The sequence below is a fragment of the Stylophora pistillata genome, chromosome 3 (assembly GCF_964205215.1).
Source record: "Stylophora pistillata chromosome 3, jaStyPist1.2, whole genome shotgun sequence".
Taxonomy (NCBI): domain Eukaryota; kingdom Metazoa; phylum Cnidaria; class Anthozoa; order Scleractinia; family Pocilloporidae; genus Stylophora; species Stylophora pistillata.
In genome coordinates, this window is record NC_142521.1 from 7,044,091 (window position 1) to 7,059,402 (window position 15,312).

Consider the following 15,312-nt stretch of genomic DNA (forward strand, 5'->3'; position numbering starts at 1 on the left):
AAACCACACCACGATGTATGTCGACGGAACGACGAATTTAGTGGAATTAAATTCGACTGTAGCGCGACGTATATGGCAGTCCCCTAAGGATAGCTCCAGATATGCGATATTGAAAGCCCAAGTTCACGCAGCTATGCGTCTAGTTAGCTTTATAACTGAGGTCACTGAAATACAATACTTCCCAACTGCTATGAGGAAACAGGTAATGTGACTCCAAGGGATAAAGGCTGATAGTTTCGAAAGAAACTGTTTGGGGCTGCGTCGGTGGGAGTAACGAAATAATTTGGATATATCAACAAAAGTTGAAATGGTAAATTGGCCACCGTAATGATTACAAAAGCTGACGTTTCGAGCGTTAGCCCTTCGTCGGAGCGAATAGAGGAATTGTGGGTTGTGTGTGCTTTTAAAGGCAGAAAATGGAGCTACGTTATTGGTGGGTGCATGGCAACGAGAAAAACATGAATAAATGACTTCAAGGGAGGCTAATTTAGTGCTATTCTTTTCCTGATTTTCTCAGAAAACCACGAGGTCTAGAACACCGGAAGTTGATTTTAATTCCTGTTTTTGCTAGCTGAGGCAAAAAATCACATCGCTACTTTACGTTCTCAACTTGAACTACACCGAAGAAGTATGGGGGAACTAAAACTGGTAGCTTGCCTAAAGTGGTACAGCACGTTTATCTTCTTGGGCGGAACCATTGTTGGCTTTGCTGATCCCATCACCGATATACTTACACTAGTGGGATTCTATCGCGAAGATCACAAGACATGGTTCGCCGTGGGGCTAACTTTTATTATCTTGCCTTGTTTTGTTTTCTCGTTGCTCTTTTGTATGCTTAAGTTGGAAGAGTTTCAAAGGCCGACGTCGAGTTACAAAAATATTTTTTTACAAGTTTTGCTTTGTGGTTTCAATCCGTTCTCAGCGGCTTTGGCAAGACTACAAGGTTTTATTTTCTGCTTGAAGAATTTTAAGACGCTTTGGCAAGGTAATCAGGGCGACTTAAGCGAAGATACTGATGACAAATGGAATATTGAAGAGCTTCTGTTCCACAGCGAGTTAGCTCTGCTCTTTGAAGCAGTTCTTGAATCAATCCCCCAGTTCATTCTTCAGCTGTACGCCATGAGTGTGCAACAGGAACCAGTGAAGATCATTCAAATGATCTCTTTACCTGTGTCTTTCCTTAGTTTAGCCTGGGCGTTTACGACAGCCGACGAGTTGCTGCAAAAGGGAGAGACTCAGATCCACGTCCTGAGGATGAAACACAAACTTTTGCTTTTCTTGACTCACGCAGTCCTCTTGAGCAGTCGTCTGTTTGCCATCAGTTACTTTATGGTCAGTTATAAGTGGTGGGTTATCGTGATATTAACATGCCATTCATTTGCGGTATTGGTTGCAGAGGCCATTTGTATCTGCGGCAGATGTGGCGGTGACCGAGGAACGGCGCTTATTTTGATCCTGTTCTTCTTCCTCAACTGGCTGAGAGATGATTGGTCGGTAAAGATTCACGATGAAGATAACGAAAATAAGAGGATGCTATCAACAAGAATGCGATTGTTTTTCAACGTCTTGTTTGCGGTCGAGAACATCGCCATGATCCTTATGTTCTACCTCACCAGTCCATACTCCAACACTTGGTACTCGCAGCCTGTCACTGTTTGCGTCTGTTTGTTTTCTGTCATTGGAGCGGTGGCGAGAGTTACTCACTTTCGTTTCTTAACCAAAGAAACGGGCAGTTATTCGACAATGGAGAGGAACGAAAATTTATCACCCAGTGAAATACCAGTAGCGAGAGTCTCCATAACTTCTCAAGCGTCCCAAGTGGTGATCATAAATCAAGGGTTTCGGAAAGAAGATGAGTAACAAAATTGCGAAAATTGCTGACTATCCTTTAAGTGGGCAGACAGGCAATAGGCAGTACAATTCAGCAGGTAACAGTTAAACTAGAAGTGAAATCCCAGCGGTACTTAGTTACTTTATTTATTTTATCATGTGTCCTAAGTCTTATGCGATGTTTCGGTAGACTCAAAACTGGCAGCAGACAACTGAGTGTAAAGCCTAAAGAGTTGTAGGAGGCCGGTGATAACTGAAAAATATGGTTTGTTTAGTTTATATTCGTTCATGTGTACATTAAAGTCAGGCGTTCTCTGCGTTAAACGATTGCGGAAATTTATCGAGACAAAAAAGAGTACCCTAATTGCAATATCATACTTTGGTTCAAAAGCATATAACTAATATCGGGGAAGGTTGTTGATTGATAACTAAATAAAACTACGCGGTTTAACTCGTGATACCATTTCAGTGCTTTGTTAATTGTTTTTAGTCAACATTAAATTTTTTCAAGCCTTCCCTTCAATTTCATCAAACAAACATGAACTTTGAATTTTCGTTCCTGTGTGTTACCTATAGTTTCTTAGTAGTTTGTCAGATTATAAGACAAAGAAAGTTAAAAGTCAGTGAAACACGAAACCGCACTTGACGTGATGGTCAGTGCTCAACCTTTCGGCTGGAATAAAATTAATCATTTTCCCGGTTGTAAAAAAAAAAATTCCTATTCATAAGGTAAAATGTTTTTGCCTGAAATACGTCTGGTCCTCAGGTATATCGCGCAAAGAAAGTCCCATGATTATTACAGCCATAGTCAAGTCATAGTCAAATTTCCTCGAGACAATCGAGCGATCCGGTTTAATCCTCATCTAGTTACAAAGCCACGGGCTATCATCATTTTTCACATAGAGGTTGGGGCTTACAATGGGTGTCGGGGTCATGCAGTTTTTGTTGTGAATAATGATGGATAACATCCGCTAGGTCGCTTGTTCGCTCGCTCGCCCGCACGTACGTACGTATGCTCGATCCCTCGCTTCTATCCTCCTTCCCTCGACTTATGGCTGTGGAAATTTGGGACACAACAGTTACACGTAAACATCCACTATTTCAGCCCCAGCATTCAACGCGAGTCCAACTCGTTACGAGGATTGTTTAAAATGTTCCTGATAGTCCCGGAAAAACCCTAAGCTTAAGCGGCACCGGAACTTCATTTCACCAACAGATGCTTAAAAATTCAGCATTCCGTTCAACATGACTGAGTTTTAAAGGAAACAGCTCTCTAGAATCTACAGATAAACAAGCTAAAGAGTCTTCTCAAGAATGGCATCTTGTCCAGCATGTCTACCGTGTCCACCGCGCCCATCGTGTTTACCGTATCCACAGTTTTCACCATTTTCATCGTGTCCGCCTTGCCAAATACCGAAGTGGCCGACAGATATCCGGCTGATAGTCCTTGGTGCACCTACTTAATCCATTCTCGTCCGCTTTGGCACAACTTAAGATCTGTCGGAACTGAATTTCAAGATATGCTATAGGGAGGTTCACTGGGGGATGCCGATGCCACTCCACATTATTACAGCAATTATGTCCGATTTTTTGAAGCAGCCACGGTTTACTCACCAGCGCTCTACGCTGTGAGTTTGTAACAACTAGTAAAGATCATTTAACTAATTTCTTTCTTCGTGTCTTTCCTGAGTTTAGTGTGGGCTTCCACAGCTAGTGACCGGTTATGTATTGCATTCAACCCAGTTTTACGGAATGTAACTTGAACACAAAGTTTTTCTCTTTGTAACTTACTTATTTCTCTTGAGCAGTACACTGATTTCCATTTTTTTTTTCACCATTAGCTACGAGTGGCACATTATTGGTGTGTTGATGATTCACCTTGTGTTGATCCTAATAATTGACGAGCGTTGGGCTCTTAGAAAAACGCACGGCTCAGTGACGTCTTAACAAGTGATAACAAGTGAGAGCAGTTCAAGTTAAATTCACACCTGTTACCACAATACCTTTTTCGTTGAGTGAGAAATGTGTCGGCGGAGGTTCGACGGAAACTTCCCTTAAAGCGACAACCTTATCTGCTTTGGTCTGAACTTATCCCCGAAAAATGAAAGCATATAATGAATGGGAATTTTAAAAATGCCTCCATTTTGCTTTGATAGTGTTGCAGTAACTATAATAGAAATATTGTCGTTCCCATTCCTTTAAACGCGTGAGTTTCTCGCGTGTTACAGGTATGTGCACTCATTTTGCGGCTGTGGCGACCCTGGCCGTTGTTCATCAGTAACAGAGTTGTACCTTGGTGGATTAAGAAAATTACACATGAATATTCCTTTCTGTGATTGCGAAATATTGCTTGAAAGATAGATGTTTGGAAGCAACATTTCCAAAAAGAAAAACGGGGGTTCGCAGCCCTTCAGCACGCGCTCATATTTGAAGCGTGAGAGTAAATCAAACTTTAAATCATCATAGCATACTTTGACGTAGCTCCCGCTTGAGTGTAGGTTAACTGTCCTATGGCATTCAAAAGGCGAAATCTTTGCTAACTCTCTTCAATGCTTCACTTCAAAATATTTGTAGGAATGTGTTTTCAACAAGGAGTCAGAGAGCACTGGGTTGCGCGTTTTCTGGAACGGAGATTTTCGCATCCACAACTGCGATACGTGCTGAAAACGCTGGTACTTCACCTTTAACGGTACTGAATAAACCACTCCTGGTACCATCGACGGTATTCTCTATTTGTGGATAGGTAAAAGTACGCAAGATATTCACCGTGTCCGCCATATTGAAGGTGTATGCGAGACCCTTGCCATGGGAGAAGTCACAGTGGGTTTCTCAGTCAGTGACTGCAGTGGTTATGGAAGCGGTGCTGATGCCTACAACGGCTGGAACTTAGTCAGCCGAATCTACGTAGAGGAGGTACCAGCACCATATATAGACTTAGCTTATATAAAGAGACCGATCCTCTAAGCAGCTCATTTATGAAACACCCATTTAGAAAAATCCAACTATGATAGGTCGGGTAGAATTTTGTTCTTAACACAGGGTTTACTAATTACTTTGTGTAATATTTCAGCAAGAAATCTTAATGAAGTTGGAATCGTTTGAGCGATCAGACTATATACATGCCTTTATTAGCATAGACTTGTATAACTTCAACTAGCTGATTTCCTGACGGGCCTACCTAAGTTCTGGTGGGAGGCATGCCTCGACATGTAGTGCACCCTCAAGCTGAGGATTTACTTCATGATTTTCTTCATCATCCATGTCATATTTCATATTTCATTATTAGGGGAGATTGGATATGATCAGTACTTCCGACCCCTCTCCTAAGCCCACACATTGCCAGCTTTCGGACCATGTCCTCATCTAAGTTCCTAATAAATTCCTATAGAAAGAGACAAAGACAAATACAGAGTCCACATGATCCAATTATATAGTGAAAGTTTTCCCAAATAAAACTAAGCATTCAAAAAGTATGGCAAAACATGCAGTCGAAAGTTATGTTCTTTACTTATCACTGTACCGCGATTGTGCCATTGTCTTCGGTACGTGAAGAAACGATGTCATCCCCCAGTTGTGAAAGTTTTCTGTAACTTGAACTTTGAACCTAACATTTGAATGGCAGACTAAGCCTTTCAACAAGGGTTACCTTTACTTACACGCTTCGCCATGTTACCATTTTATAAGTGACTCTGCATTCTTCCCTTGTGAATTTAGAAAGTTCTTTTATTCTAGCGCACTACGGAGCGAACCTCCATGCCCTCCCGATGCCATTTGAATGTAGCACTGACAATTTGAAATATTTTAAACCATTCACCTTAATTTCTGCTCTGATTGAGACGAATAAGATATCGGTCATTCACTTTAGCCTAGGAATAACTAAAGTAGCCTATAATTTTATCGCATTTTGCATTTAATGAAGTTTTATTTGATACACAAAGTGTAGCGGTTTTTCTAAAAAAAAAAACAAAAAAAAAAAACAGCGCTCTCATATATTTTTAGCGTAGTTATTTGGTTACGCACGAGCAGCTATTTGGCTTTAGGGAAACTAACTAATAGCACGCCTCCAAACGACTTTGATTCTTCTTTTCAGAATATGGGGAGATCTACAACTCTTCTTGCTAGCCAAAGTCTTGAGTCTCTAACTTTTCAGCCTCTAAAATCCCGCTCCGTAGTCACTAGTGCAAACAAATTGCTTCCGTCAATTGAAAAATTTTTTCTTTTACCCCAGAATTTGCATAAGTTCCTCATTTGATTTCATCGGTTCTATAAATATATAAAAAGGTGTATCATAACTACCTTCACTATTGTTAACGGATAATTCGACTGTGCAAATACGGACCGAACTTGGTTGGATTGTGCAACAACTTGGTGAGTGATACTTACTTCCTATTTGAATTTAGCTGTTTTTTTGCCTTCGATCTATTGACTTCTCCATAGCTGGAACAAATTTCTTTTCGCAAAACTCACGCGAACTACTCTTCCCTCTTTTCGCCACCTATCCTAAACAGTAACAGTCTCGAAATCTCGTCTCAACCACCATTACCTGTCTATCAGCTCAACCAACGAAAGACCAAAGGTGTAGCAAATTACTCGACAACTCGGCTTGCGCAAACAGTTCTCGACAACTTTGTTTACGAAATAGGAATAAAAATATTCTCTAGGTTCTTCATTCCTTTGTCCAAGTTTTTGAGGTTCAGTTTTCTGAACATCGGTTTTTTTTTTGTTCTTATTGATATGAGTATAAAATGAATTTTTGGGAGATTGACCGTTCGTAAAATGACGTATCTGCTTTCCTGTAATATAGTCCCGTCTCTAACAACATCTTCGATAAGTTCTCCAAGTGGAGGCCTGTTTAGGCACATGACATAATTTCCCCATTCAAAAAGATTCTTAGAGGGTTTCATTCTGAGAGTCTACCACATAGCATGATCATAAATTTTGTGCTATTTTTAGTTTGAAATTCGCAGATTTATCGCCGAACAACCCTCTTTCAACAAAAAAAGTTCCAGCTTTAAAAAAATTTTTGATATAAAACTCTGCCTGCGTGAAAATTTTCTTTTGGTGCCCCATGCATGTGCGCTGAAAATATCCATCTAGTTCTCATAAATCGAGGTGCTTTCCTCGTGTTAACTTAACGAGCAAAATGATTTGAAAATATCCATTTTTTAAAGAATTGTGTCAATGTTCTGCCTATTAAGTACAATTGTCTTTTTAAGCACCTCATTAGTATATTTTTGGATGACAGAAAGATATACAACTCTTTCGTGTTCGACTAAATTTTTCAATTTTTAATCCCTTACAAAGCCTTTCCCATGTCATCATTGAAACAAAAAATTTCGATCGTGCAAACAAACAATTAAATTGATCAGTGGGTTGGAACATTTTTTCCTTTTAACAAAACCTCAGTATTTGCATAACTTCCTTGTTATGAAATCCTTTACAAGGCCGTTCCTAGGTCATTATCGAAACAAAAAACTTCACTCGTGCCGAAAAATTGATTAATTCAGTACGTAATGAGTGTGGAACACATTTTCCTGTTTGTAAAACATCAGTATTTGCATAAGTTCCTTGTTTGATTTCATTGGTTATATGATTATATAAAAATGTGTATCCTTTTTACCTTCGTTAGGCTCAACAGGTAATTCGACTGTGCAGTGACTCAGCGAAGTTGGTTGGATTATGCATCAACTTGGTGAGTAATACGTACTTCCTATTTGAGTTTAGCTGTTTTTGCCTTCGACCTGTTGACCAGTTCTTCTTTCTCTTCGCCACCTCGCCTGAACAACAATTAACAGTCCCGGAAACTCGTCTTAACCGCCAAAACTTTTCTACCAGCCGTGGTAAACCAGGGACTGACGAAAGGACAGCAAATTACGCGACAACCCGCTTGTACAAACAGTTCTCGACACCTCTAGATCTGCTTACTAAATATGAATGAAAATATTTGCATTACTTAAAGCGAATATTTTAGAAGTTGATAGACTCTTAGGTCCGGTTATTAAACAAAGTTAAGCCACAGTTTAACAAACCGCGTCTTAAACAATCTTCAACTTAGCTAGACCTTTTATCAGAACGTTTAATTTTTAAATAGTGCCGGTCCAAAGGGCCAAACGTTGACAATGAAAGAACAGTCATCTTATTCAATCAATCCTTTAACTGAGAGAAAGCCTGAAGTTCACCGATTGCGTATGACTGTGGTTAGAGTTATACTTCGTGTAAATAACTTAGTGCCTTCCTCTTCTTTCTTTGTCGAGGTTCAGTCTTCTGAACGTCAACATCTATTTTTTTTTTTTACATTCCATTACTCGACCGGGCTTGCCAAGCTCAGAATTGTCTGCTTCGCGTGTCCACATAACCGCCCATTTGAACAAAGATTGCCACAGTCTAAGAGTTCTGTTTGTCCGATCTATTGTCTGGAGCTAAGCTAATTAACTCCAGTGATTGTGTCTTTGCCAAGCAAACAATCATTTGACTGCAAACAGGAAAAAAACACACTCCTTGCACTTAATGACGTGATAATCGGTCTTATGCAATAAAATAGGAGTGAAAATATTTGCATTACTTCAAGCTAACGTTTTACAAGTCGATAGACTCTTGGTGCCTTGCTTTTTCTACTTTGCTGAGGTTCAGTTTCCTGAAAATCAATTTTTTTTTTCTTCGTATTGATATGATATAAAATGGATTTTTGAAAGATCAATTCTTCGTAAAATGACGTCGTTTTACACGCCTCACCTGTAATGGTCCCTTCTCTAAAGACATCTTCTAACTTGTTACGTTAGTTTTAACGAAAACAGGACGATCATCTTTACCGCTAAGACCTAGCTACGACCAAGTAAATATGTTACCAAAATGCTTTGAAAATGTTTCATAATATGAGTGTTTCTATCTTGTCTAACATTTCTTCAGGTTTATTCAATATGTTGATCGCCATAGTAACAGTGCTCCTGTTACCTTACTTGTCTGTTACTGCCAAAGAGTATGCTTGGAACGAGGTTAGTTTGTCTCTTCGTCAGAAGGAGGATTCTGTGTTGTTTTTTTCAGTAACATAGAATCAAAAAATCTCTCTCCTTCCAAAATGTTCGTTCTTTTGAATATAAGTCTTGCAGAGTGAGTGAACAGTTGATGCAACCTTTTTAACTAGTGAAATTAGCGCGATCACGGGTAAAATTTTACGTTGTAAAGGCGATAAATATCCATTTTCTGGTTTAAGGCTAATGAGCTAAGTTTTTACCTCAGTTCTGGATAATTGTCCAAGGACCTCGTTAGAATGACTTTGATCAATAAACTCAAATCTGCTAAGATCACCTTTCATTTTCTCTCATATTTCAGTATCGATTAATGATTTTTTATCAATTCATTTATCTATCTTTTAGGGGTAATTATCATAATCCTGCTTTGGTTCTCTTCTATTTTACAATCAGAAAGGTTGCATTAGTATTAGAATAATAAAATTTTCCCTCACATTAGTGGATGATCGTGATATACCCCTTGGTGAAATCAGGAGCTTTTCTGCGGGGGTATTAAGTAGCACTCCCTTTTCCTTAATTCTCTTTAGTGTTCAGACTCATCGTCGTCGTCATCCTGCAAAAGAGGTTGTGTTCCGGGAGTTCCGGGAGTTCCCGGGACACCCGGTTCAAATGGAGCATCCGGTCTACCGGGGAACCCTGGGGTAAATGGTGCACAAGGGCCACCAGGCACAAAAGGCGAGACAGGTAGCACTGGTCCTCAAGGTCCACCCGGTCCACTGGGTGGTAGTTGGAAGCAGTGCGTTTTTAATAAACTCAATGATGGCAGAGATAATGGTCAAGTCGCGGTAGGCATACATTATTACTTACCAACGAGTGAATGGTAGTTTTGGGGTAGCTGGTTACCTGACCAATAACTCGTAAACATACCGCTGAACCTGCATAAATGAATAGATCATAAGGAGACAGAAAAGGAGGCTTCTGGTCCAGGCCTTGGGATATGTTAATTTCACTTAGGTTACCGAGTATCTAACAGTTATTCGATGAACGCGAGTTGGATAGGAGATGATACATAGCCAACGAGGAGCGTAGCGCCGATTTTGATTTGTCCAATCTCTTCACAGCAAGCGCGAATTGAATAACTGTTTTATCAAATTTATCAAATTCTGAACGTTTGAAAAAATGGGAGCTTTTTCCAGCTCCGCAACTGTTGACCCAATCAGGCATTTCCATATTGGGTGACTCAGTATGAGCTGATAGCCGGAGTTGAGTGAACCAATTAGAAAATTCAGTACAAATTCAATATTCGGAGTTATAATAAGGTTTAGATATTACGCGCGCTGTCATTTGTTGAGAGAGCGTGTTTTATCTTAAAATGTAACACTGAGCTGAGCTAAACGGTGTCACGCCATCTGTCAATTTTTACAATTTCCAACCATCTCTCGGACTTGTCGCTAGCTTTTTCCGTTGTCCATTAAAAGTGAAATTTCGGAACGAGCGAGCCGGTAAGTAGCAACAGAAGAACCATGAAACTTAGGTTTGCAAACATGCCAAATGCCGTAGTTGACGTTATTATAACGCATGCTCTGATATCCTTTCCGATACGTTGAGTGGAAGGCCCCATCAGTCACAGCAGCCGAGTTTTACGAGGAATCTTCATGTTCCTGTGAATTCGGCTGTCGTTCATTCAGAAAAAACAAGCCACGAACAGTTTTATTACTGATTGTTATCTGCTGAATTTCACCAAACATTTCACTTTTATATTCTGTACTGAGTAAAAAATACAGGCAAAAGTGTTGCATACCGATATATTTCAGTTTGTGAACTATTGCAGTTGCAGATGAAGAACTTTAATGGTTTGACATTTTTGACAGCTTTGGTCTTATTTAACCAATCAGATTAGTTGAACCACTCCAACAAGGATCCTGATTGGCTTATCTTGGCGTGTTTCATAAGAGCGTAAAACATACGGTCGACCACCTCCCCACCTGTGTTGATAACTATTGAAAATTAGGTGTAAAAAGCGAAGGTTGATGAAATTTTAGGCTAGCCAAACATTGCAAATTCATTTTTTTTATGCACAAACCTTCATAAAAATGATGAAAACTGTTGTGACACAACAAAACCGTATTGCCTTGGTCGCAAGATCAAAATAGCTGAACTGAAATCAACACATCCCGATCAACGCCCTTATTTTTTCATCTCTGTCTCCTTATGACTGAACTAGCATACATCCAAGAAGTCAAATCTACAGATCATGTTTCATTTGGCCAGAACGCAAAGATTAGGTCCACACATTAAGACCTTGTGAAATCTTGAACACTCAAGAGAGATTTTCGCTAACTATCTTAAATATTTCCCTTAATTTTTTAGCAATGCGTTTTCAACAAGGAGTCAGACAACACCGGGTTACGTGTTTTCTGGAATGGAGATTTTCGCATCTTCAACTGCGATTCGTGCTGCAAACGATGGTACTTCACCTTTAATGGTGCGGAATGCACCACTCCAGGTGTTATAGAAGGTCTTCTCTATCTCTGGAAGGGCAGGAATACGCAAAATATCCACCGTATCCGCCATGTTGAAGGTGTATGCATGAACATTGCCAAAGGCCAAGTTACAGTGGGTTTCTCGGTCGGTAACTGCCCCGGTTTTGGAGGCGGCGTTGATGCGTACACCGGCTGGAATTCGTTAACTAGAATCTATGTGGAGGAAGTGCCACCACCACAGGCTTAGCTTTTCTGGGAAAATTAAATCTGTAAGCAGCTCATTTATGAAAGATCTGTTTAGAAGCGTAGGAGTTAGAAGAAAAAAAAAAAAATCCAGCCGACCTATCAGCCTGAGGTTTTGTTCTAAACAAAGGTTTAGCTCAGCGGGTGCAATATATTTCGTGTAAACCAACTTTTAGGACATCTATCTCAAAAATCTTAATAAATTTCGTTCGACAGATCATTCCTCTGCTCAGTCCTTATATTTTACGTATACTAGCATGGGCTTCGGTAGCGCCGCCTGTGAAGCTCAGAAAAAACAATTTACAAAAAGGCCAACATTATGACAAAAGCATAATGTGATTTTATCTCGAGGCCCGTCATATATATAGTTTTAAAAGTATTTAGGTGTGCCTTTGCATGGGGCAAGGAACGTGTGCTAATCACAGAGCTTAAGCCAATCAAATGAGGTCAGATCAAATAGCCCGATGCACCAAGGTCATAGGCAAGGTCAGTTTCTCTCCTGGTCCTTCTCGCCTTCACTCCCATCGTGTTAACATCCGAACACAGATTTTCGGTACTGTAGAAGAATTTTTCCGCCCCTCCCATGCTCCGGCCTTCTCTTCAGGTCTTCGTTGCCTTCTTTATACGTACTTGGCTCTTTGCCGATATTTAACCCCACCTTTGCTTAAGAGATGTCTCATATGGGTCAAATTTAGCTAACAATTTGAGGTCTGGAGCTGGTAATGTCCGCTTTAAGTCTGCAGGTTTTAAGTCAATGAAAACATTGATTTAAACTAATGAATAAGGGAACATACATTTCGGCATCAAATCACGCTGAAAGACCACTCGACTACCCTTTTTTTTCATTTTGCTTTACTTCAAGTGGTCACGCGCCACGTTGGTAACAGAACACCGCTTTCAGGCAAAGAGTCACGGTATAATCATGATGCTGTCAGTCTAACCGACCTTGTTGACTATGGCTTCACGTTTCATTCTTCAGAGGAAGAGAGGAATAGGACCAGAATCCAACAAAAATACAAGCACTGTATCATAAATCAAAATATATTTAAATGTTTGACGAGGGTAAGTTTAACAATACTCCTAAGCTGTAACTTTGACAAAGCTGAAAATTCGTTCTCTGAGCACATTAAGTGGATATCCATTTTGACTATACAATGGTTGTCAAAGCTAAGAAATTCTAAAATGAAAACTGTTAGATCATATCAGTATGTCTCTGGATGAGGTTTTCAAACTAATAATGTCAACATCGGAAAATCAAGGCACAATTATCAGACGGTGTTGTTCTCCCGGAAAGGACAAAGAAGCCATTTGAGTGGCTTTCCTCTTCCGTCACGCTAATAGTCACACAAGCACCAGGCTCCTAACGTCACAGGTCTTTGATCATTTTTTGACACTCAGGGTTCTCAATAAGTTTTGATGTAGACGGCTGAAATATAAAAGCAGGCGGCGGGAGAAGCGAGTACCACTAGCACGAGCCTCTAAGGGGGTCTTGCAGCATGACCCTCCCCTCCCCCCTCCGAAAAACTTCAAAATATAGAAGGTTAGATTTGCCATTTTGAGCCTTTTGGAAAGCAAATTTGGTTTTAAGAAATAATTATTTATTAGAAACAACCATAAATTTTACTGAACATCTTTCTTTTCTTGGAATCCTTATAATGGGACCAGACTACACCCCAAAAAGGGCAGTAGTCCATTAAAGTAAAGGTTTTGTAGAACGTCAAGGCCATTCAAGGCAGAAAATATTGAGAAACTCCTTTTGTCACTGTTTTTGTGTATTGATTTGAATTAGTTTCATTCTCTCAAAAGTGGTTGAAACAATTATTAACACAGAGTTAGCTTGACTCAGCATTTGGCCATGTTAGAAAGAACTAAAATGCCAAGTCATCGTTGTCAGATCCAAAAGCGTAGTCAGAGTCACAGTCAGTGTCACTCTCTGAACCTTTTGATTGCAGATTAAGGGCCTCTAGAACTTCATCAAGGTCTTCCTCATTTACATTTTCCTCATGCTCTCTATCTGCAGCTGTACAACTCTGAACAGCAATTGTCTCCTCCCTTTCACATTGCACTCCCATTTCCTTTGTTTCACACTGGACAATCACCAGAGATGGCTCTGAAGTAGGATTATCTGACTTTGGTACCTTTGGAAGTTTTCTTCTCTCCTTTGCCTCAAGCCAGACGCTGGCAGCTTCCTTTACAACAGGCAAGCAGCTCTGGACACCTGGTCCATTTTTTCCCACAGCTAGTATTGCTTGCAGCATGTCATTTTGGAGCTTGCTTCTTAGACGAGTCTTACGTTCTTTACTGCACTGGCACCCCTCTCTGGCCATGCATTACTAACTGGCAAACTGACAACTACTTCAGCAATGTAGAGAAGGAGGGGGAAGAATTTAAAAAAGGAAGATTTATTCTTAAGGAGATGAAGAAGAAACTATTCTGTAGTGGTGGTTCTACTTGAACCAAACTTCACTTCTATTGGAATCATCTTCTTAATGTTATCATTCACATGGCATTTCATATAAGGCCACTCTGCTAGAGGCTTCTCTGATTTTAGCTTTTGGACTTCTTCTGTTTCAATCTGGAAAAAGTGTTTGGCTAAAATGTTGACACTGGAATGTCCATACTCTTGAAAACCATCAGCTTCATATGCTGGCACATTTACTGGATCAAAGATACTGAGGGCACTAATAACATCAGAGCTTGAAACAAATCTTTGATCCAAATTATTTGATAGAGCTGCTATATACTTTTGTGTAAGGCTTTGCATTTGTTGATACGAGGTGGGGGGAAATGTGATATCACATCCAAGATTTGTAAAGTATTGACATCTGCTTGTAGTTTGTCCTCAACAATTCTGTTCAAATGTTGTTTGGTTGCTTTGATTTGTGGTTGAATAAGGGAGAAACTTATGTTGCTTCTTTGAAATGTGTGGGAAAGACTTGAAAGAACTGGAAGAACCTCTGCTAAAATGTACAATGCTCCAATAAACTTTGCATTCTTCATCTTCTTTAAAAGGCCAGCTGCTGTGGCATCATTGTGTATGCTATCTAACTCTTGCAGTGTTTGTATTACACCACAGTACTAATGCTTCATAGCTTCTACTGATTTGTCAAAGCTTAGCCATCTAGTTTTGCAAACTTTTTTCAGTTTTTTGGCCAACACCTTCTTGCCTTTGGTTGAGCTCACTCTCACTTCATTTACATTTGTTAGTACTTTCATCAACAATTCCATTCCGTTGGGTGAGTTCTCAAAATGCTTCCACGTTTATCTTAGTAACCCAAATACATCTTGAATGTATTTGGTGTCTTCATTACAATCAGTACATGCAAGAGCTAGCCTGTGGCATACATAGTGTATAGCAATGATGCATGGATTATCTCGCTTTAGTTTAGAAGTTACACCCTCTCTTGTGCCTACCATGACAGATGCGCCATCTGTTGCCAGCCCCATCAAATTTTTTTATGCCTAACTGTGATGAGAGAAGCTCCTCTTTGAGCAAGTCATAGATTGCCTGTGCAGTAGCTGCATCATGTTCTTTTAGCACATTCTGGGCAGAAAGAAAACTTGTCTCGACTGTTTCACTTTGAGCGCAAAAATACTGGACAAAAGTTATTAACTGAGAGGTGACACTAACATCTGTCATCTCATCAGTCATTAATCCAAAACAGCTTGCTGCTCTAACATTCTTCAAAGTAAGTTCTTTTACAACATTTCCAATTGTCAAGAAGATTTCAGTCAAAGACCCTTCAGATCTATGTTGAAAGTATTTGATTTCAGCCACCTCTATCACA

General features: G+C 39.9%; 2 protein-coding genes across 4 annotated transcripts; both read left to right on the forward strand.

The window, feature by feature from the left end:
• The first annotated feature begins 223 nt into the window (after positions 1 to 223).
• Positions 224 to 5,933, forward strand: LOC111334517 (uncharacterized). 2 transcript variants are annotated; one of them, XR_015998295.1, is made up of 2 exons: positions 224 to 1,928; positions 4,405 to 5,933. XR_015998295.1 is itself a non-coding variant. In XM_022940274.2 (1 exon), exon 1 carries the CDS (start codon positions 631 to 633, stop codon positions 1,858 to 1,860), a length of 1,230 nt encoding a protein of 409 aa, XP_022796009.1. In that variant the 5' UTR covers positions 224 to 630; the 3' UTR covers positions 1,861 to 2,288. The 2 variants fall into 2 exon arrangements, 1 of the variants encoding a protein (XP_022796009.1); XM_022940274.2 differs by lacking the exon at positions 4,405 to 5,933 and having other exon boundaries at positions 224 to 2,288.
• Positions 5,934 to 6,065: 132 nt separating this feature from the next.
• On the forward strand, positions 6,066 to 11,744 carry LOC111334519 (collagen triple helix repeat-containing protein 1). 2 transcript variants are annotated; one of them, XM_022940275.2, is made up of 5 exons: positions 6,066 to 6,198; positions 7,460 to 7,522; positions 8,737 to 8,822; positions 9,386 to 9,643; positions 11,169 to 11,744. In XM_022940275.2, the coding sequence occupies exons 2-5, from the start codon at positions 7,510 to 7,512 to the stop codon at positions 11,526 to 11,528; spliced, it is 717 nt and encodes a 238-aa protein (XP_022796010.1). In that variant the 5' UTR covers positions 6,066 to 6,198; positions 7,460 to 7,509; the 3' UTR covers positions 11,529 to 11,744. The 2 variants fall into 2 exon arrangements, with proteins under 2 accessions (XP_022796010.1, XP_088607780.1); XM_088751654.1 differs by lacking the exons at positions 6,066 to 6,198; positions 7,460 to 7,522 and adding an exon at positions 8,004 to 8,027.
• The last annotated feature ends 3,568 nt before the right edge of the window (positions 11,745 to 15,312 follow it).

Excerpts from the sequence above, each read along its gene's own strand:
- LOC111334517 (XM_022940274.2), top strand. The coding sequence starts at position 631 with ATGGGGGAACTAAAACTGGTAGCTTGCCTAAAGTGGTACAGCACGTTT.
- LOC111334519 (XM_022940275.2), top strand. Across the intron at positions 8,823-9,385 it reads AAGAGTATGCTTGGAACGAG|TGTTCAGACTCATCGTCGTC; the intron begins GTTAGTTTGTCT and ends AATTCTCTTTAG. Across the intron at positions 9,644-11,168 it reads GAGATAATGGTCAAGTCGCG|CAATGCGTTTTCAACAAGGA; the intron begins GTAGGCATACAT and ends TTAATTTTTTAG.